Below are 22,500 nucleotides of genomic sequence, written 5' to 3' on the forward strand. Positions count from 1 at the left end.
ATGCCAGTGTGTCTGACCTGCCGGTCCATTTGAGAGTGGATGCTTACAGCGCGACCTCTGACCCGTGGATAATGCCCCCATCAGTAGCGCACCATCTTTGAGTCACAACACGGAGCGGAGCGCGTTACTCAACAGGAGCAAACGTCTCGGACCCGCCAGACCTTCTCAATGCCTGCGTGGACTCCAGGAGAGGAGACGCAGGAGGTCTGGTGACGCAGGATGTCAGGTTTAGCGGTGGAGGCCGAAGCAAGAGTCATTAGCACAAAACACTGCCCCACAGTACCGGTACCGCCCGCAGGGCTGTAGGACACGCAGAGGCCCTGGGCAGACGAGACAAGGAGAGTCAGAGTCACCGCGCCCCCGAGTCACCGGAGAGGCAAAGCCGACCGCGCGTGTGACTGATATGGTTGCCGTGGCGACACACCGATTAATCGCCGCGGCGCTCGGCTTTCGCGTTTCATAACATGTCATAAAACATCTGTCATTAGGCCATGCTGGTCTCCGCAGAGCTGGCTGAGTTTGTCAGGGGGATAATTGTTAGGCGAGAGGGGAAGAACGTTTTATGTAGAACGATGTCAGGAAAATAATGCAGCTTTCCCGTGGCACTGCTAGCTCATGCTAGGACTTAATAAGAGACATTACTGAATAGGGAGGGAGAGAGAGAGAGGTGGAGAGAGAGGTGGAGAGAGAGGTAAATTCACAGAGGAGGAGAGATTAGAGAGGCAGAGAAAGGAGTGACAGAGGGTGTGTAAAAGAGAGAGAGACGGTCTGAGAGAGAGAGAGAGAGAGAGAGACGGTCTGAGAGAGAGAGAGAGAGAGAGAGACGGTCTGAGAGAGAGAGAGAGAGAGAGAGACGGTCTGAGAGAGAGAGAGAGAGAGAGAGACGGTCTGAGAGAGAGAGAGAGAGAGAGAGACGGTCTGAGAGAGAAGAGCCCCACTTCCACTCTCCTCTCCACTCCTCCCCAGGGCTCCTCCTTCTCTCTCCTCTGCAGGGCGGGGGCGATTAGCACCTGGCCCCACACCTGCTAGCTCCTGTCCCCTCCCAGGAGAGAGAGGGGGGGGGGGGGGGGGGGGGCAGGGTAGCCTGAGGTGGGAGAGACCCCCATTATTATCCGCAGGCTGGAGTTGTCCTCCAGCACGGCTCAGCAGGCCAGATCCTGAGACTGCACCAAGGTTGGTCCTGCAGGCTACACATTAATGGGCCATTAATCCACTGCTCTGCACTGAGGGCTGTGGTAATACGTCTGTAATAGGATGGTAGAGAGAGAGAGAGGTATACTGTCGGGACAGAAATGGGATGTGGGTGTGGGTGTATGTGTGTGTTTTACACAGAGGACAAAATTAATATCTAGAATGAATGTACAGCACCCTATAGAGGACATTGGGCAGACATGTAGCCTTCCGTCAACCGCAGTGAACAAAACCCAATCCCAGCAGCCAGTGTAACGCTTAAGAAAGAGTTTGTTTATACACAACTAGTTTAATTAGCAGAGGGAGCAGTCATGTGTAGTGCTTTCATTAACATACACTTACACCGCAGTCCGAGATCTCTGAAGCGTTACAACTGAATGAGCTGGTAGCTCTGGTACCTTAATAAGGTCTTCAAGAGACAAATTTGTCTGCCTGTACCTGTTGCTAACCACTATTGTAACTTTGGGGAGCCTTCCAACCCTTTACAACCCTTTAAGCCTATTGCTGTGGCAACCTTTATTTATTTATTTATTTATTTTTGAAGATGAGAATTCCATCCGTCTTAGTCACATTTTTACCTGCCTGTATTTATTACTCCTCCTTAGGCGGCCACCCCGGTCTGTGTGCGTGGGCCTCTCTCAGAGGAAAACTCGCCCATCGATTACGAAGAAGTAATTTTGCGTCCGACGCGACGGCTCCGGGAGACTCTGGGCTCTCATCGGTATTCGGCTCACTAGCCACGACGGGGCAAATTAATTTCGATAGACAAAGACGTGCGAGGCTGTCGACGTGGGACCCTTCTGTCAATACAGGGAGTGGGATCTCCTCGAAAATTACAACAATGATGTGCAGTCTAGTCACCCGACGACTAGCTACTCTATCAGGCACAAACAATTTGCGCCGCCTTCGTGGTAATTAGGCTGTCCGAGCAGAAGCTGGCTGTGGAGCTCAATGACTGAACGTGTGCGTGAGATCAGGATCACGGTGATGAGATCAGGAGGATTAGGAAGAAAGGAGCAGAGGGGGTCACGGAGTAAAGATGGGGCAGAGAGGATGGAGCAGGTGGGAGTGAGAGAGAGAGAGAGAGAGAGAGAGAGAGAGAGAGAGGAGAGAGGGAGGGAGAGAGAGGGGGGAGAGAGAGGAAGAGAGAGAGAGAGAGAGAGAGAGAGAGAGAGAGAGAGAGAGGATAGAGATAGATTTTCATTTGAGTGACTTTCATTTATGGGAAAATGGACACTCCACTCAAGAGAGGGGCATAAGGAGGGGGCCGAAACCAGTATGCCTTCACCTGAACTCACTCACTTTCTTCTCATGCTCTCTCTCTCTCTCACACACACACACTTCTAGTGCACACACACCTGCAGGTAGCGCCTCTCTCTCTCTTCTCCTGGTTTTGATGAAACATCTGTGGAGTGGTCCTTTCATCAAACGTCAAGCCTTAACTTATTACACAGAAGCTTCTAATATCAAGGGTGGGTGTATTTATTCAAGGTTACACCTGCAGGCTTCATATTAATTTACAATAATCTCTAAATTTGAAATGAGTGATGTTAAACAAACTGTGCTGTCGTGTGCTGAAACCTGATTACTGATGATCCTGAAACACATGGATTGCACTCAGTATTTCAGTTATGACAGTATGAGTTATATTTGGGTTTAAAGATGATAGAGTCTGGATGATGCCAAAGCTTCAGGTGATTATACTGAAGTTTCAAATTGACAATCAAAGGTTTTGCCCAGTAGTCAACAGAATACTGATGAAATGATAACAAATAGTCACAGTGCCAAGAGGAAACGCAGAAGGACATCGGGTCACTGCTGATTTGTAACAGGAGCTGTTCATGACCATAACAGGGTTGACACCGCCCTCTCCACAAGCGCACGCTCCTGGGACCTGACCTCTCATCCTGGTGAGTTAGTTCCCCTCCTTATTGCCATGGTCCTGTAGGAGATATCGCTGGGCACGAATGACTGGATCTTCATCAACAACCTGCTGTGCTTTCTGTCTGTCTGGTTATCCATTTCTTCACTAACTTTAAATCCATCCAGCAGTAAAAAGAGCACTTTTATATCTTAGCTCCAGAGATATGATGAGTTCTACCAGACAAAGACGAAGGACGACCCAAAATATCCAGAACGCACCAGCTTCTGCACAAGGACCCTCTTACTAAAACTCACTTACTAAAATCCCATTAAAAACCCAAGCAGAAAAAAAGAGAATAAACTCAGTCTGTCTTTTAAACAGATGTAAGAGCACTGAGGGAGGTCAGAGACAAAAGTATAAAAAAATACATAAATAATCAACACTTACAAAATTAATAAAGAAGAAGAAACAAACGCCTGTGAGTGTGCCAGGCGGATCAATGCCAGCGCCACACTCCCCAGCTCCTGCGGGGCTAGAAACGCTACGTGTTTACGCAGGTTTTCACATTACAACAAACGTGTGACCAGGCAAGACAGAGAGAGCATGCGACGTCAGAGCAGTCTTCCTTCTCTCCTTTAGACATCCATAATCTCCTCTAATCCATTTTAGACTCGGATCTGCAAAATGGGCCACAATCCCTCTGCTGGCGCGAAGCCAAAAGATAGTCGCTACCCAAAGGGTCGGTTAGCTGCCGTTGTTACGTCGGAATCAGCCGTGAGGTAACGATGACCGCATTTCCGATACTGGCACTTGCGTTCGGGGAGAAAGGCGTTTCTGCGTTTTCTGCGTCCATTGTGTGTTTGGGCGCGTGGCCCTGTGTGTTGTGCCGTGGGGGGTAAGGCTGTGGGTGGAATTGTAAAACATGCTTTCATGATGTGAGAAAACAGCTAGCATTTATAGGACACTGATGTAAACACGCTAGTTACTGTGGTCACATCCGTCATGCAGAATTGATTTTGGAAGTCTCCTCGTCAAACTGTTATGACTGGAGAAAAACATGTCTTGTGTTATCCAGTGAGAGCTTCACACCTCCCTAAAGAGTTGCTTTTCTGCTCTCTCTCTCTCTACCTCTCCCCCTATATATTTCCATCTCCCTCTCTCCTCCTGCTCTCTCTTCTAGTGTCTCCCTCTCCTTCCCTCCCTCCCTCTCTTTCTCTCTCTCCCCCCTCCCTCTCTCCCCACCACTCAGCCTCAGTACAAAAGACAACATCTATGCTGTTAAGGTGACGGGCAGTCTGATTTCATTTTCCCTCCATTCTACGTCTGGCCTAACAAAAGCCCTGCAGGTCCCCCCCCCCCCCCCCCCCCCCCACACACACACACACACACACACACACACTAACATCTAGGGCTGCCCTAACAATAGTTGATCCCTCTCACCACCACCCCAATCATGTTAACTGCACGCCTGGGAAAAACCTTACATAATGGCTATCTCTGCAGTATTTACTCTGTCCTCAACGAGATATGAAAGGGCTAATTCCAAAGATCCAAAGACCGGCTCCCTGGCGTCCTCAAACGGTCCTCACTAGTGTCCACCCAGCCCATGCTGACCAATGGCATTTCAATTTGGCCAGCTGTAGATCGCTACATTCAGATATTCAATTGCCGGAAATTAACTGGTACAAATAAATGCATTCGGCACCATCACTGCACAGTCTAATGACATGAGGCAAGACGTTCAGGAGGGAGGGGGGGTTTGGACTGCAGGCTGAATTGGAAATGCTAGAAACCTGCGGACTATGAAATAGAAATTAACTGTCTGGTTCAATGCTTAATGGGCCTCACTGTTCAAAGTGTTATTGCAGTTAGATAAGATGTATACACACACACACACACACACACACACACCTGCGTGCACACACTCAGTCATGCAGCAAGTTGAGGCACAACAGAATGTGCTGAGGATGAAGCAGTTGTGCTATAATTATTTTGTCTTTTGCCTGTAGATCAAGCCCTGTAGACTAAATAAGAGTGTGTGTGTGTGTGTGTGTGTGTGTGTGTGTGTGTGTGTGTGTGTGTGTGTGTGTGTGTGTGTGTGTGTGTGTGTGTGCACGCTGAAGGGAGTGCAGGCAGACACTAGCAGCTGTTGTGTGACAGGTTGAGGGAGTACACAGCAATCAGTTCAATTAAACATTAGACATGATCTAAAACACAGCAGTTACAAAAAAACAGACCCACTGAGACTACGCTCATCTCTGCCCCCCCCCACACCCCCCCCCCCCCCACACACACACACACACACACACACACTCTCAGGGCACGAGAAGTCATTTCAGACCCGTCCACCACACGTCTGAAATGGACACTTATCTCCGCTACCTTGTTTTCTGAAGCCCTGAAAGCGGGACGGGTTGCCCGGCCAATCACGCTCGCCACACAGAAGCGGCCACGCCCTCCCCATCAAAAACGCCACCACGTCAGCATCTGCATGGTTTGCGGCTGACGGAGGCGAGGGGGCTGTCAGGCGCTTGATTGGTCGTCACGGCCTCGTATTGGCAGTTTAAGTGCCGGGCCTGGCACAATATAACTAATATCTCAGATTGATCGCTGCAATAAAGGGGCCTGTGAAATGGATGCTTGTTACCTCAAACCACTGGCTATCTGCCGATCTGGTTGAGCTATTGATCCTCAAACACACACTTCTGATCGTGGACCATATATTACATCACAATCAGAGCCCTAAAGGTCACGGGTCTGGGGTCACTCAGTGTAGGACAGTATTTCATGGTGGAATTAGGAGATTAGGATGTACCACCATGGTTGGGTTTTATATATCGACTTGTAATTTGCTCGTGTGCAATTATACATGTAGCATTTGCTCCGAGAGCAGCGGATGTGGTTTTTATTTATCCAAGTGCAAATTCTCAAATACTGCAATATTAAAAGTAAACATTTGTGAAATAACACAAGATCAGAGATGCACGACATGGAACTGTTCGTCCTGCGATGAACTCCACTCGAGGGTTTGAGTCACGGCGTGTGGGCAGAAGGAGCTATGGTGCAGACCTACATCTCCTCTGAAACTGCACCGCATCACTGCTAGGACGCACCTTCAAAGGTGATTACGCTAGAAGATCCTCGACGACGTGTTTGAAATGAATCGCAGGTCCTCCCGCCTGTCGGAGGCGGCACCTTGTGTCTGCTCCCTCTACAACAGCAGCGATAAAGGCACGAACTTTACGCTGTGATTACAGGTATGTGGCAGTCACAGTAAAAACGTTTGCAGTGTGTTCCGGGCAGACTGGACGATGGCGCTCCTCCCGCACGAGCCTCGGGGGAAACCGCGGCGATCTCGGACGGCTCGGACAAGTTGGGCGCGACAGACTTCGTCTTCTGAAGGCGGGCCCTAAAAATAAGTGCTTTTTTTAGCTGAACGCAGGAGGGAAAGGGGTGCTGATCCATCAGTCCACCTCCACGGAAGGAGCAAAGTCTCAGCTACTAAATTTCCCCGGGGGCCAATAGCTCTGGAAAAGGGCACAACTCCGACCCTGTGAGCCAGAGTCGTCGCAAATAGACTTGTCCCAACAGCCATCCATCGTGGACGAGACGGCTGCTTAAAACACCCTCCTCCCCCTCCCCACCCCCCTCCGCAGGGTAATATTTACTGCTCAAGGCAGTGCATCTTGGGCCACGAAGCCCCGAAGGCTGGTTCAATATCGGTTACCATTGGGCCGATATCGATTCTGCATAATCATTAAGGGGAGGCGCTTATTCTGTGTGTGCTCCCTCTTTCCTGTGCTCTGTCTGTTGCAGGAAGGTCAGTGCTTTGAATTTAAGACCCTACGAGTTTATGAACCGCCGCCGTGTTCCAAGTGTCGGCCGGCCACAAATGGGATCGGTGCCGGCGTGGAAAAGGACTTCAGAAGCAGCCTCTTCTGGATGGGTTGGGGAACTGGGATTGGTGCCCTCCTTACAGTACATGAACAACATATAGAACAAGTCACAGTGCAATTCACATCCAGCTATCCTTATCTGGTAATCAATAATCAGCTGAGAATGGGCCTTTTACTTAGCCAACAACATACGCTAACACTCACAATCTCTCTCACACACACACATACAGTGTGAATATATATATATATATATATATATATATATATATATATATATATATATATATATATATATATATATATATATACGAACTAGGTCATCTCAAAGAGGGGGTTCCTTGTAACTTCTTTGTAGGAGGAACAAACAAAAAAAAGATTTATCATCAGCCACTGTGAAATAGACCTGCCCAGTCTCGTAACAGCAGTGTTACTTCAATCTAGGAATCAAACCGACGTTTTTTTGGCCAACATTAGTGAAACGTGTGAAGTATTGTTGGTGAGTGTTTCAGTTGCGAGATGGGGAACAGAACAGACGCACGGTGGCGTCTGGAAGGTGCTTGTGCTCTCTGAAGTCTTAAGCCTGTACTTAAGGAGCGAAGAGTGAGTGGGAGAACTCCATCTGCCCTACTGGGAGAACATAACCCAACAATAACACCCAAAGTACTGCAATCTGCATTAATGAGGGATACAGTGGTGGCTGCCTGGTTTCATTCAGTGGGAAGACAGTGTGGACGAACCGAGATCTCGCAGTGCCTCATTAATAATGCATCTGAATGGCCATAAAATGTGAGAAACTAAATTAAAAATCGAAAACACACACAAAGTTCAAGCAAAATGGATAAATAAAACAGGAAAAGGGACCTACAAGAGTATTCAAATACATGCAAACAAACGGCGTACAAGAGGATAAAATGTTACCAGGGGATTCTGTACAAATGGATTGCACGTATCACAGGGATACTGGGATGTCAGATTAATGAGAAAGAGAGAGTACACCAGGGGGTTTGGATTAAAGCTTGAATTAAGGGGGTGGGGGCGGGTGGGGGTAATGTGATCAGATGGGTGTGTCCAACGATGGCCTTCACCACGGCAGCACAGAGGTGAAGAGATTGTGTGTCTTCATGGACTGGACACTATATGTGGTATGGAGGATAAATTAGCGACGTCTTTGCACGGAGATGCAGAGGTTACAGGTAACCTGATCAGGAGTGGTCAGGCATGAGAGAGTGTAATAGGAGAGGGCAGGGTCTGGGGAACTAAAGCTGACCAAACAGAGACACAGGCTGAGAAGAGCAGAGAGACAGAGAGAGACAGAGAGACAGCGAGCTCTCTAAAACCACTACTGACATGCCAAAGACTCTTTGGTCACCGGCACAATGAGGAGGGGGAAGAGGAACCCTCAACTGCAATTAACATCCTCTATAGCCCATGTGTTTCAATTAAAGGAAGCATGTCAAGGTTTTGGTCGGTGGTAATGCAATTACTGCACGGCGGAATGATGTTAATGAGCAGAGGATAAAGAGGGGAGAGCGTCAATTAAGAACGTCTGAGGATGCTCAGAGCCCAGCACAGAGCGAGAGGGGATGAGAGGAGAAGAGAGAGAAAGAGAGAGGGTGAGAGGAGGAGAGAGAGATGGGGGGGGGGCACACTGGGACCATAGGCATGTCAGACAGAGACTCATCATTACCCACAGCTGGGCTTTAATCAGAAAGACCATGGCCTTCACTTTGATATGGAGGTCTGTTTCCCCTGGAGTGTAAGAGTTGGAGGCAAACAGCTGTTTTACCCCCACAGACAGTGGGGGTAAAAACGATTTGGGCTCAGGGACTGCAGGCTGGGTTTGGTAAGGAGTCTAGTGAACACAACCATTCAGACAGCACGGACAAACACCAGAGTGGGATTATGATGGACCATTACACACTATGTTCTATATGCTCTATATACTCTATGTTCTATATGCTCTATATACTCTATGTTCTATATGCTCTATATACACTATGTTCTATATGCTGTATATACTCTATGTTCTATATGCTCTATATCAGGTATCACCAAATGGCGGACCGCGGTCCGGATCCGGACCCGAACGCCGTCCTGTCCGGACCCAATCACATTCCTGATTAACTGGATACGGACCCAAATGCCAAAAAATTTTTAACGGGAGACTATATTTTAAACCGGAGAATTTATTTTTAGACGAGTGTTACGTTCACCACCCATTTGAGTGTTACGTTCGCCCCCGCTCAACAACTTTCGTTCGCCACCACCCCCCCCCCCCCGCTCAACACCGCGGACCTGGACCTAAGGTCTGAGCTATCTGCCAAAAATGGACCGCGGAAAGATTTAATTGATTACCCCTGCTCTATATACTCTATGTTCTATATGCTCTATATACTCTATGTTCTATATGCTCTATATACACTATGTTCTATATGCTGTATATACTCTATGTTCTATATGCTCTATATACTATATGTTCTATATGCTCTATATACTCTATGTACTATATGCTGTAGATGCTCTATGTTCTATATGCTCTATATACTCTATGTTCTATATGCTGTAGATGCTCTGTGGTGCTTTTGTTCAACAAGATGCAATCAATGCGTCAATCAGCCAGAGTGAATGAGTGAATGAATGAATAAAGCTATTACAGTGCAAGACAACATGCTATGGTCCAGTGCTGACGCTATCATGGGTGGAGGGGTGATAGGTATGGTATCATGGGTGGAGGGGTGATAGGTATGGTATCATGGGTGGAGGGGTGATAGTTATGGTATCATGGGTGGAGGGGTGATAGGTATGGTATCATGGGTGGAGGGGTGATAGGTATGGTATCATGGGTGGAGGGGTGATAGGTATGGTATCATGGGTGGGGGGGTGATAGGTATGGTATCATGGGTGGGGGGGTGATAGTTATGGTATCATGGGTGGAGGGGTGATAGGTATGGTATCATGGGTGGGGGGGTGATAGGTATGGTATCATGGGTGGAGGGGTGATAGGTATGGTATCATGGGTGGGGGGGTGATAGGTATGGTATCATGGGTGGGGGGGGTGATAGGTATGGTATCATGGGTGGGGGGGTGATAGGTATGGTATCATGGGTGGGGGGGTGATAGGTATGGTATCATGGGTGGAGGGGTGATAGGTATGGTATCATGGGTGGGGGGGGTGATAGGTATGGTATCATGGGTGGGGGGGTGATAGGTATGGTATCATGGGTGGGGGGGTGATAGGTATGGTATCATGGGTGGAGGGGTGATAGGTATGGTATCATGGGTGGGAGGGTGATAGGTATGGTATCATGGGTGGAGGGGTGATAGGTATGGTATCATGGGTGGAGGGGTGATAGGTATGGTATCATGGGTGGGGGGGTGATAGGTATGGTATCATGGGTGGGGGGGTGATAGGTATGGTATCATGGGTGGAGGGGTGATAGGTATGGTATCATGGGTGGAGGGGTGATAGGTATGGTATCATGGGTGGAGGGGTGATAGTTATGGTATCATGGGTGGGGGGGGTGATAGGTATGGTATCATGGGTGGAGGGGTGATAGGTATGGTATCATGGGTGGGGGGGGTGATAGGTATGGTATCATGGGTGGAGGGGTGATAGGTATGGTATCATGGGTGGAGGGGTGATAGTTATGGTATCATGGGTGGGGGGGGTGATAGGTATGGTATCATGGGTGGGGGGGTGATAGGTATGGTATCATGGGTGGAGGGGTGATAGGTATGGTATCATGGGTGGGGGGGTGATAGGTATGGTATCATGGGTGGAGGGGTGATAGGTATGGTATCATGGGTGGAGGGGTGATAGTTATGGTATCATGGGTGGGGGGGTGATAGGTATGGTATCATGGGTGGGGGGGTGATAGGTATGGTATCATGGGTGGAGGGGTGATAGGTATGGTATCATGGGTGGAGGGGTGATAGTTATGGTATCATGGGTGGAGGGGTGATAGGTATGGTATCATGGGTGGAGGGGTGATAGTTATGGTATCATGGGTGGGGGGGTGATAGGTATGGTATCATGGGTGGGGGGGGTGATAGGTATGGTATCATGGGTGGGGGGGTGATAGGTATGGTATCATGGGTGGGGGGGTGATAGGTATGGTATCATGGGTGGAGGGGTGATAGGTATGGTATCATGGGTGGGGGGGTGATAGGTATGGTATCATGGGTGGAGGGGTGATAGGTATGGTATCATGGGTGGAGGGGTGATAGGTATGGTATCATGGGTGGAGGGGTGATAGGTATGGTATCATGGGTGGAGGGGTGATAGGTATGGTATCATGGGTGGAGGGGTGATAGGAGGAGAGGGGAAGGTCTCCTATTTGTTTTATTAACATCTCCAACCTCCAACCCAAGGAAGCAGCACAGTAACCACAGCAGAGTTACGTGCGCTCTGGGAAGAAGGGCCCTCCCTGCAAAACGTTTATGTGTGTTTGAATTGAGGGAGTTTGAAGAAGAGAGAAAAACAGAAAGAGAGAGAGAGAGAGAGAGAGAGAGAGAGAGAGAGAGAGAGAGAGAGAGAGAGAGAGAGAGAGAGAATGAGCTGGTATGATAATGAATATTTCTAGCCTTTATCCATGGTGTAGTACAAGATTAATAACACAGGCCCCTTGCAGACGTTACATCACAGACACTGGTCCAGTCTCATGGAGCACCTTGACCTCTGTGGGGTACAGTGGCTGGACTGGAGCCCTCTGTACTCAGGCAGCAGGGTGTGCACTGCTCTCTTCTACTCCCATAGAGGAGTGGGGGTACATTTTACTTAACAAAGCCCAGTAGTTCAGGAATATCTGCTGGACTCAGAGGCGCCTGCGTGAGCCTCAGAGAGGGGGAGACACAGAGAGACATGACGAGAATACACAGCGTTCGACAGCGCAGCAACACGGGGAGCCGGGCGACGGCGACGAGCGTGTCCTGGCGGGGTGCGCGTTATCTACAGGCCTTTCAGGCAGCTGACACGTCGGCCAACGCCGGGCGCGGATAAGCATCGCGTCTATCCTTAAGCCGATTAGCTGCCTTGCCGTCTATCTCCCAGAAGAGCGGATAGGGGAGAGGACACGGGTGTCGTGGAAATGGGGGAGGGGGGTCTCTCGCTGGGACACGCCCACATGTGCCGTGTGGTGACGTGCGGTGGGCCTTGCCGCGCCGCGTGACAGCGCCCCCTGGCGGTGGGGAGGACCTTCTGCAGTGGGACTGAGGGCTGCATCACATGGTGCCTGGCTGGGGTTGTGGGACTCACCTCCACCAACTTGTTGGCGTGCTCGCGGAACACCTGCGCATACTCCTTCACCTCCTTCTCGTTGCCACTCTTGGCCGCCTCGATGAGGACGAGCAGAGGCACATTAGTCTCCAGGAAGGAGTCCGAGATGTGGTCCATTACGGCCTTCCTCAGCTGCAGGGGAGACGGACAGAGAGAGAGAGAGAGAGAGAGAGAGAGAAAACAACTGAACAAAGCATCCATCAGTACACAAAGACCTACGCTCAGCCGTCCTGCTGTAAAACAGGTTTCTGATGAAATGTCATCTCCTATAAAAGCTTTACCCTGTCCAAACCTTTGGCCTAATAGATATATTTATGAAGGAGTGCCCATCCCAAAACTGTCCTCAACACTGTTAAATGAGCACCGGGGATACCTGCAAAAGATTCCTAGCCGCGGTGAACCCTCACACTTCTTCAGTTAGTAACAGCGATTGAGTTTAGCACGAGGTTCCTAGCCTGAAGGTGCACAACACCGCAGACACGCGTGCACACGTTAGTCAACGCTTTATTCAAGAGCAGCAAAGTCATCTCGAGGAAGGCTGACAAAACCACAAACTGCTGTTCTCGCACTGTCTCGCACTAGTATTAGCACAGGAAGGGTGATGCAACTGGTGAGAAAATCTCGCTCTTGGCACCCTGGGCCAGGGTAGCTCATGTGGTCAGCATCAGTCATAATCACAGACGGAGGAAACATTGTTCCAGGAAGTTCTCGGGGGAGGGCTCGCGAGACGATAAGCTGTTGATAGACAATGGCAAACACTGTGAACCGAAGCTAATTATCAGCCAGTCAAGCGTGCACGTACTGTACCCAGGGCAATTAAAAAGGCTCGAAGAGCCAGACGGGGCTGGAGAGACAGTAATGATGAATTACAGCTCGCCAGGAAGTTGAATCCGTCGCCAGTCTTCGAACTGAACAAGAAGGGCCCTTGACTGCAAGCTAGGGGGAGTGCACGAGGGAAGGGTGCACTCCGAAGCTCGGCAGCCCGACGCGCACGCTTCTCGCTCCCGCGCTTTCTTGGTCGCTTGGACGGTAAGTTCAGAAACCAGCGCACGCTTCGCAGTTAATGATCCATCTCCCCGCGCGTCGATAATTCGATTTGAAATGTGTTAATAAACACTGGTGCCGTGTGTAATAACCTTGAAGGAAGGATTTGCACTTGTGGCCTGGCTTGGCCCGGAGGAGGGGGGGGGGGGGGGGGGGGGGGGACACATCTGCGACTGGGACTGTGTCCCAGGATAAGTGGCAGGAGACCCTGTAGCAGATTATGCAGCGGTCAGGGTAGGTTTACATGCCCATTACTCTGAAGGCAAAGCATCAGACGGCTCTCCGCTCAGAACGAAAGGGCCCTGCTGGCTGAGAGGGGAACTGCAGTTCTAAAACGAGCCACGGGACGCACGAGAGCCCGACCTGCACGCCCTCATCTGCTTCTTCCAAGCATCCAGCACGTTCCTCGCCCGTTCTAAAGGCCCTTTGGATGACCAGCTCCCACAATGCACTGCAGAGTTTGGTCTCTCTTAAAGCGGCGTGGGGACGGCTGTTGGGAACAGAGGGTGCGTGTGGCAGCGCTGCCTGAGAGAAGGAACGCTATACCTGTGGAGAGGTACAGGAGCTGACACCTGGAGAAAAGCAGCCCTGCTCTGCTGCGGAGAAGAAAGGAAACCAAACCTGTGAAGCCACCTCTTCACTCCTTCCCTCCATCTTTCTTCTAGTCTCTTTTTCTTCTGCTCACCCTCTCCGTGGTTGAAATTTGTCAGCCAGATGACACCTCAGAGATGGCCAACGTGGAAAACTCAATCGAACTGAATTTGAAATCGCGCAATGGAAAATTTACGCGGTATATAACTAAAGCTCGACTAACATTGAAGAGAAAAGAACTATGATCTTCAAATATGAGATTAAACTTTGGCAAATATGCTTTTTATTTTTTTAAGGAAACTGTATGCCTAAGAATTAGGCTTGTGCTCAGACATGAAACCCGTCGTCAAAGAGAGCGTGGTGAACATGCCCACTGAGAACATCACACAGGAGGCGAGGATGTGCTCCTGGGCCTCGGCCGGGTGGACCTGCACATACCGCAGATTAGAAACTCCATGTTGACTTTCTCTCTAGACATCACCGCCCCTGTAGTTTGTTTTCAAGCTTTAGTAGTTCAAAGGCGCTGGAGGTTCGACAAAATCACAAACACGCAATTATGTAAAGATGGGGCAGGAGGTGGGGGTGGTGGATGTTGGGGGTGGAAGAGGAGTGGGGGTGTATGGGGTGGGGGGGGGGTTACAGGGTGCTGCAATTTATCAAAGGCTTCATAACCTCGCAGTTCCCTTTTCTAATGGTTAATTTGCGATTCTAGACAGATAGCAAGGGGGAGAGCCTTTGGGTCAAGAGCCGAACGTTTCTTATTAAAATGTCAAGAGCAATGAGGGGGGAGACAGGCTGGCGTGGGTGCGGCTAAGCAAAACAGACAGCACAAATCAAACCCGAGTAACGGCGCTCATTTCTGATATCGGCAACAGTGTTTGCAGGAAGGAAGGAGCCAGCGAGTGAAGAGAAAAGACGAGGCCGCGAACAAGAGAGAAAGGCAGAGGGAGGGAGAGAGGGAGAGAGAGGGGGGGGAAAGAGAGAGAGAGAGAGAGTGAGGGAGCGGGAGGGAGAAAGAGGAGCTGGCTCTTGATCTTGCTGTCATTTGTGTAAACTGTTTAGATCCCCCCCCGTGTGTAACACTCTCTGGGAAGGAGCAGCTCAGTGAGCAGAGCATGAAGGGATAGAGGGATGGTGGGAATGGAGGAATGGGGGAATGGAGGGATGGAGGGATAGAGGGATGGGGAAATGGAGGAATGGGGGAATGGAGGAGGGGCTCAATCGCAGAGAGTCTGGTCCAAACATGAGCAGTTATGTCCTCACAACAATGGTACAATGTAGCAGCACAGGTATCGGGATACAGCTTGCACAGCTCTAAATAGACTTTAATATGTGGTGGGTTGGCTGGGGCCCATCTGAGGCTCACAACAGGGCCATTACTGCATGCTGGTGTTCCCAGTGATCCTCCAGGTCTAAGCGTGTGGTATGAGGGAGCTGGGTTGACTAGCAGCCATGCCTGAATGTCTGGCAGCACACCCTCAACCAGACAGCTGCTACAGACCGCAGACATGGACGGCCGCAGAAACACTTCATTCTAAAGTTGAAGCACGAATCTTTGCCTACTTGTGCGTAGGCGATGCGGTTTCGAGTCTCCAGACTTATCAGCGAGAGCCGGGCCGGCTATGCGAGAATGTTTCGCGGATCCATAATGGTACCGGAGACAGGGAGCGGCAGAGGGAAACCACAAAATGGGGCGGTGGTGGTGGTGGTGGGTACTACAGGAGCCTGTTATCAGGCTCGGAGCCATGACAGATTGAGGTCCTGCCACCGTCCTGCAGTCCTAGCGCTCCGTAATCACGGCGAGCCAGCTAGAGCGGTTATCTGTGCCTGGCATCGGGAGAGCTCCCACCTCGAAATACTACCAGCAGTGCCCAATGAGGGCCTTCATGATGGAGGTGGTCTGGCCCCATCCTCTGCCCACTGCTCCTCCCTCTCTCTCTCTCTCTCTCTCTCTCTCTCTCTGTAGTTCCACGAGACCCCGCACCAAGCCTGCAGTCAGCCATGGCTATCCTAGGAAGGGGTTGGCCAGGAATACTGGACCTCAGAGCGAGAGCATGACGAGATAAAAGGGCTCTCTCCCAAAGCATCTTGGGTGGTGGGACGCAGGGTGAGCAACCAGTTCATCTTAGCATGGATAAACACGGGAGCCCACCTTCATAATTCAAGATAAGAGCCCTATGCAAATGCAAAGTATCACAGAGGTCGGCAAAAATGAAGTTCTCCAAGAAACAGAATGAGCTCTTTGTAGCGACAGAGAGAGAGAGAGAGAGAGAGAGAGAGAGAAAGAGTCACAGAGAGAGAAAGGCTAAAACAGAGAAACATATGCTTATGAAAGTTGCGCGTCACCGGAAGCTTGTCCTCAAGTCAGCTGTCAATCACGGGCCCAACAGGGAAAGCAGCTGGGGGGGGGGGAAGGGGGGTGTTGGTGGTGTTGGTGACGGATGCGTTTAGAAGGAACCCGGCGCCAGGTCTTTGAACACATGGCTCGGTTCCAGCGGGTAGGCGGATGTGCGTCGGGGGATTACTAATTGCGTGAGCAGGCGCCGTCGTTCAGGGCTCCCGTCCCCAAACTCATCAGCCCCCTCTTCTCAATTAGGACTATTCATCAAGCTTCAAAACAGCTGGATCGTCACGTTCCAGGCAGTTTTTTTTTTTTTTTACACTCGGTCCCGCAATCAGTTTTCTCCCGGCTCTGCCACGGTTTCTCGTTAAAGGTTCTCGGCCTTTTTCTGTCTGCATGTCTTTCCTGTCTCATTCAGCCATCCCTCTCGCTCTCTCTGGGTCAGACTCTCTCCTGCTTTCTCTCTCTCTCTCTCTCTCTCTCTCTCTACAGCTCACTCCCCCTCTCGTACAGCAGTTAACAGGCACTGCTGCAGCTCAGGTTTGCAGTCAGAGAGCTTTCCTCTGCTGGCCTAGGAATCACCTTAGGACTGCTGGATTATCACCCAACATCACCCAACACCACCCAACACCACCCTCTCACCCTCCAGCCCCTACGAGGCCAAATCACCCACTACATGTACTCCTGCCACAAAAATGACCAACCAATGACATATATATATATATATACACACACACACACACACACACACACACACACATACTAATGACTCTGCTAAGTTAAAGCATGGGAGGAAACTCTTTTCGGGTCTGGACCAATACAGATATTCTGGTGATAGACCATGAAAACCTGGTTTTCCCTTCAGCCAGTACAGTAATCTCCCTCTCTGGTTTGTTCTCTCTCTCTCTCTCTCTCTCTCTCTCTCTCTCTCTCTCTCTAATCTCTACTACACAGGCAAGCATTAAGACAACATCCTCTACAAACTCTACCCCCCCAGCTAGGTAGCCTGGCCTGTGGTCTGTGGTCTGAGCTCCATAAATATATGATCCAGGTGGGACTGCTCCCCGGAACCTCAAAAGCGCTCCAGACAGCCTCTCTACATCTACAGTTGAACCTTCTGCAATTGTCAACCAGAAGCAGCTCGGTTCAGTTCTGAAAGGTTCAGCCTGCGGAGCGGTGATAACCCGTAGACCCACTGCCGTGGAGACTGCTGCCGTGGAGACCGCTGCCGTGGAGACCATGCGGAGTCGAGGCTGATTTCATGGGATAATGATGCCCCCATCCATTTGATGGAAGGTTTGGAGACCTTGAATGGATCTGGATTGGTGCCAGGTTCATTTTTTCTGTATGGACATGCAATCTGGCTTGAGAATACATACTTCTGCGTGAGAGTGCGCATGCAAAACAGACACACACCCTCATCATGCTGTGTTGAAAGAACACACGCTGGCCTTGAAAATGCCCTCAGGGCAATCAGGCTGGGTCATGTGACCAGCAGCAAGGCTGGCTGGGTCATGTGACCAGCAGCGGTGCAGACGGGGACATGTGACTGGTGGCAGTGTCGATGCAGACGCTAGGTGCGACGTGAGGGACGAGAAGATAGACTGAAGCCTGTTGGGCCAAGTAAATCAGGACCATCAAACACTTTTCATCTCCTTTAAAGCACTTTACTGTACTACACCCCCTCCTCCCTGTCCCCTCCTCTCTGCCGCTGTAAACATCTCACCTCACGTAATACAGTGCTAGATAATGAAATAAACGTCTTAAGAGGATTAAAAGCGCTTGCCCGGGCAAATCCGCAAACAGCTCCTTTATTTTATGGGTGAATTCTAATGCGGTAGTGGGTGGATGTTTACAGCCTTTCCCAATGTTGGTCAGGGACGGTGGGTGGGGGTGTGTGGAGCAGTCGTGGAGAAGGGTGTGTGTGTGTGTGTGTGTGTGGGGGGGGTGCAGTAGTGAGAGGGGAAATGAGAGGCATGATGTACGACTGCTGAATTTGGCCACTGCGTTCAAACACAGCGTGGCCATATTTACAGCCCCGGTAGAAAGAGGTGAAGAATTTAAAAGATGGTTTCCAATTATGAGATGCTGCCGAGTCCAGGGAGATTAGAGGGGACACGCGCCAACAGTTGTGTGTGTGTGTGTGTGTGTGAGTGTGTGTCCCGCATACACAAACACATACACACACTCCTCTCTGATCCTGTACGTGATTAAAGACAGAAAAAAACATTGCACATTTATTTGCTTATTTATGTATTCACTATGATATCTAAATTAAAATAGGTAGTGCTAGAGCTGACGTGTGATTGGTGTTGCACTGGAAGTGTGTGTGTGTGTGTGTGTGTGTGTGTGTGTGTGGGGGGGACTCTGTTAAAAGAGCAACACTGCTCATTGCATTTGCAAACTGTGCTGTGATCTGGATTTCCCATGAATGCTCACGTCACCCCGTGGGTGACTCTCCACACGCAAGGACGGGACGCCTGCGTCTGAGAGAGGGATTTCTGGGTAACCTGCTTTAATGGCTGGCCTTGGCACACTGACTACTCCCTCTAATTGGATTTCAGAAGAGGAGCTGACTGCATTCATAAAGCATGTCAGTATAAGAAGGCTATTTTTGGATGTGCGTGTGACGTGTCTGGTCTTTCCTGGTCATACTAATGGAGACGAGTAAAAATCGGGTAGGGCTAATCCCAGATTAATCTCAGCACGCACGCGTCTCAGACAGTCTCGCTCGGGATACACAGCTGAGATTTCCCTCGCAGCCGAGCTCCCGTCTTGCGTGTCCCCGAGAGCTTGTGCAGACCACTCAGTCAGCCATCCCCCACCACCCCTCGAAAGAGGTTCCTTTGCTTTAGCAGCAAAATAATAATAATAAATGAAAGAATGTGTGTGTGTGTGTGTGTGTGTGTGTGTGTGTGTGTGTGTGTGGTGGAGGAGGAGGGGTTTGTTGGATTCCCCAAAAGTTACGCTCGCTCCACAGACGTCTGGGTGTCAGGATGTTCGATCGGTGCTGGAAGTGTCCTGTAAGTGCACTCGCCCCGTCCTGGGTTTCTTTGCGAGACCTGCATGTCGGATTACACAAGCCTCTTATCTCGGTTCCAAAAAAAAACCCCGTCTAGCCAGCGTCTGTCTGCAGGGGAATGGAGAAGCGTGAACACAGCGTTCGACCTGATGCAGGGCCCCCGAAAACGATAAGCTCGTTTTTGTGAAAGTATGACAGAAGTGGGGACAGATTCACTTTGGTCTTGGCGGTCACATGAAAGCTCCCTGACCTGCCCGACACGGGCTCATTTATCCCAGTAGGGGGCGGAGCTTTTAACAGACTTCCTGTGATTGCAGGAACTGTGTGTTTTGGGCAGGAACAGACTTGGAGACAGACTTTGAACACTGCGGTGCATCACAGCTGGATCTTAAAGGACTCCCTATGGTGCTTCCCCCTGAAAAGCTGCTTTATTCCCAAAGTCTAAATCAGCTACATCCAGTATTGTGGCCATGAGACCCGACTTCAATGCAATGGCTTCATAACGCTTGATATGTACATTTGAGAACTTTCATAAAACCAGCATTGATTGTATGCATTTATGAACATGTCTGATTATAATGGTTCGTGGTTCATTTTACCCCATCTTCTTTCAAACCATGATGAAAATTGGCATTAGAAATTACTAGTATACTGTATCTAGGTTAACCTGTTGCAATCGCAGAACTCAGTTGCAAATCAACCTTGATGTCTCTCAGTGTTTCTAATAATATCTTTGCAATAATGCAGCGCAGAAATATGGTTCAAACATTCCCTGAATCTGTTAAATCTGCCCTTTCAGTTTTGTAGAGAGCAGGGGTTAAGAGGCAGTGAGAGCTTAGAGAGAAGTTAAGATACCATCAGCCTCTCACCATGTGATTCATGTGTTCGAGTCACCGAGGTCTTACCCACCTACTCTCAGCGTGTGACTGGTGGATTCGTGTGTCAATCTGTACGAAACTGACCAAGAGACAATAATGACATCACTAAGGATGTGTCCCTCGAATCAGAAACCTTTCCTTCCTCGTCCAATCAATATCTAGATCAGCTAAAATGTTGAGATTGCAGCTGCTGTAGTTGCCACAGCAGTTTTGGAAAATAGTGACGAAAATAACAGAGCTTCAGAGCTCGAGGGCTTCGAGTCCTTTGATGAAGAAGAACGGGAAAATAAAAGAGATCCATTCGAAGATGGATTCAGGTTTCCGTGCCTACCTCAGCTTAGACTGGGCCAAAATGGAGCTGAAAACACACACAAAGTCTTCATTTGATGAACGCAAAAACTTAATCTGATGCACACAAAGACCTTCATGAAGACCTTCATAAAGAAAGACATAAGGACTTTGTAGGAGAAGTGAGAACAGCCACCTGTCTGCGCAGGTCCCGAGTCTTCTTGGTCATCTTGTCGATGGCGGTGTTCAGGGGGTCGCCCCTCTCTTTCCTCCCCGTCTACAGAGAGAGAGAGAGAGAGAGAGAGAGAGAGAGAGAGAGATATTCAGTTTTATACCTGTAGCATTAGTACTTTAGATACACATTCACACAGGGGCTTTTCTAAGTCTCCTGGCAAACGTGGCACTGTTGCCCTTTACAGAGGTGTCAGCAGAGGTAAGCCCAGGGCCAGATGACCTCAGCAGGGACAGGAGTCCCCTGGAGATGACAACACAAAGACAACAGTGGGACGGCAGCAGGGACGATGGAGTCACACCGGCAGCAAGCCAGCGAGTCTGGATGGGAGTGGCGCCTTGAGTCAGTGCTGTGGTGCCGGAGACGGGAAGGGATGTGCCAAGCCAACACTGATCAAACCCAGTGAGGTTCCTTAGGACTTGTGTGGGAATAATGGGGTGGACAGGGCCCAGGGTGTGGGAGGCAGGGGTAGTAGAACGGGTCAGTGGGAACAGGTAAGGAGACAGACACACCGCCAGCCCCACCTCATTGGGGTCTGAACTGCCAGACAGCTTCTACCTGGCACCAGGAGGGGGCGCTAGAAAGCTCCCATAATCACGGACGGCAGCCCGCGGCTGCAACCGTCTGTGGCTCTGTCTATCTCTCCTTATCCTCCTTTCTTTCTCTCTCTCTCTCTTTCTTGCTTTCTTCATCAGTCCGTCTGTCCCTTTCAACAGCCAAGATGCGGCCCGGGGCGACACACACATACACACACACGCACGCTGACACACACACACGCATTCACACATTCACACTCGCACACACACAGTCTCATTAAATATGGACAGCAAGACAGAAGCAGCCAAATGCTTCTCAGAAAAGTGAGACGAAACAAACCGAAGGCACGAGTACAAAAATCTAAAATGGTAAAACATTAAAGTTTTTTTTTTTAACTGAGAGATATTTAATGGTCAGACGCCTATGCATTTCATCTATCAAAGTAAATCCATCATGACTCATTAGCATAATGATATCAGATGTAATGAAATAACTATATCAAAACCGAGCCGGACGTCAGCTACAAACGTCCTGTTGACACACTTCGGGCCGGGCCAACTGTAAATCGCTCCTCCCAAGAAGAAAATACAAACAATAAACCAGAACCAGAGCGTGTCCGCTTTAGACAGACCTTGGCCAAGAGGCCTGCCACTCACATGCAACCCTTTAACGACCACCTGCTCCTCTCTGGGACGAGGCGGACACCCAGAGACCCCAGTTTCTCCAAGCCTGTCGGCTGATTTAAGCCATTTGAACTCATTCTTTACATGCCATTTCAGATGCTATTGGTTTAAAGCGCCGTGGGACTGTATTTGTTTATTTTTATGCATTGCCATAGAAACCTAAACAGCCATGCATTCCTTCCTCTAAATACAGGTTGCACAGAAAAAAAATAATGAGAGATGGAAACAGAGAGAGAGAGAGAGAGAGAAAGAACACGATGTGAAATGTCCTGACCACCAAGAAAGCTTAGCCGATCTTCAGATAAATAAATAATCAAATCTGCCCCTTTCAGCCTCACCTCCCTGAATTGCTAACCAGTACATAATCAGTGCCAGGAAAGGCGGACGGAGCTCAGTGAAACGGAGCTGCAGAAGCAACACACTGCACTGGATGCCAAAAATCACGGGAAAAAGCTAAATCGCTGAATGAATTACCATGTTGCTAAGCAACGGGCCTTGAGATTCACCTACATCTCCGGGCGACGGCACTACTACCGATATCAATATCTGAGCGGATCGAACGGCACAGGCGGCAAATGGGACGAGGAAAGGGGGGGATAACTAATCACAACCAAACTCATCACAAGAAAGGACAGCTAAAAAAAGACCTGCCCTTAAC

The 22,500-nt window shown here is 49.7% G+C and overlaps 1 protein-coding gene across 4 annotated transcripts in view; it reads right to left on the reverse strand.

Annotated features, from left to right (window-relative positions):
- Positions 1-22,500, reverse strand: part of ctnna2 (catenin (cadherin-associated protein), alpha 2) — a 334,212-nt gene that overhangs the window by 39,675 nt on the left and 272,037 nt on the right. For all 4 annotated transcript variants that reach the window (XM_077015531.1, XM_077015540.1, XM_077015558.1 and 1 more), the window contains 2 exons: positions 20,587-20,667; positions 12,206-12,358 (listed from right to left, as the gene is read on the reverse strand). In XM_077015531.1, coding sequence (XP_076871646.1) covers positions 12,206-12,358; positions 20,587-20,667 — 234 coding nt within the window. The remainder of the gene's footprint in view (positions 1-12,205; positions 12,359-20,586; positions 20,668-22,500) is intronic.

Source organism: Brachyhypopomus gauderio, chromosome 1, assembly GCF_052324685.1.
Source record: "Brachyhypopomus gauderio isolate BG-103 chromosome 1, BGAUD_0.2, whole genome shotgun sequence".
Lineage (NCBI taxonomy): Eukaryota > Metazoa > Chordata > Actinopteri > Gymnotiformes > Hypopomidae > Brachyhypopomus > Brachyhypopomus gauderio.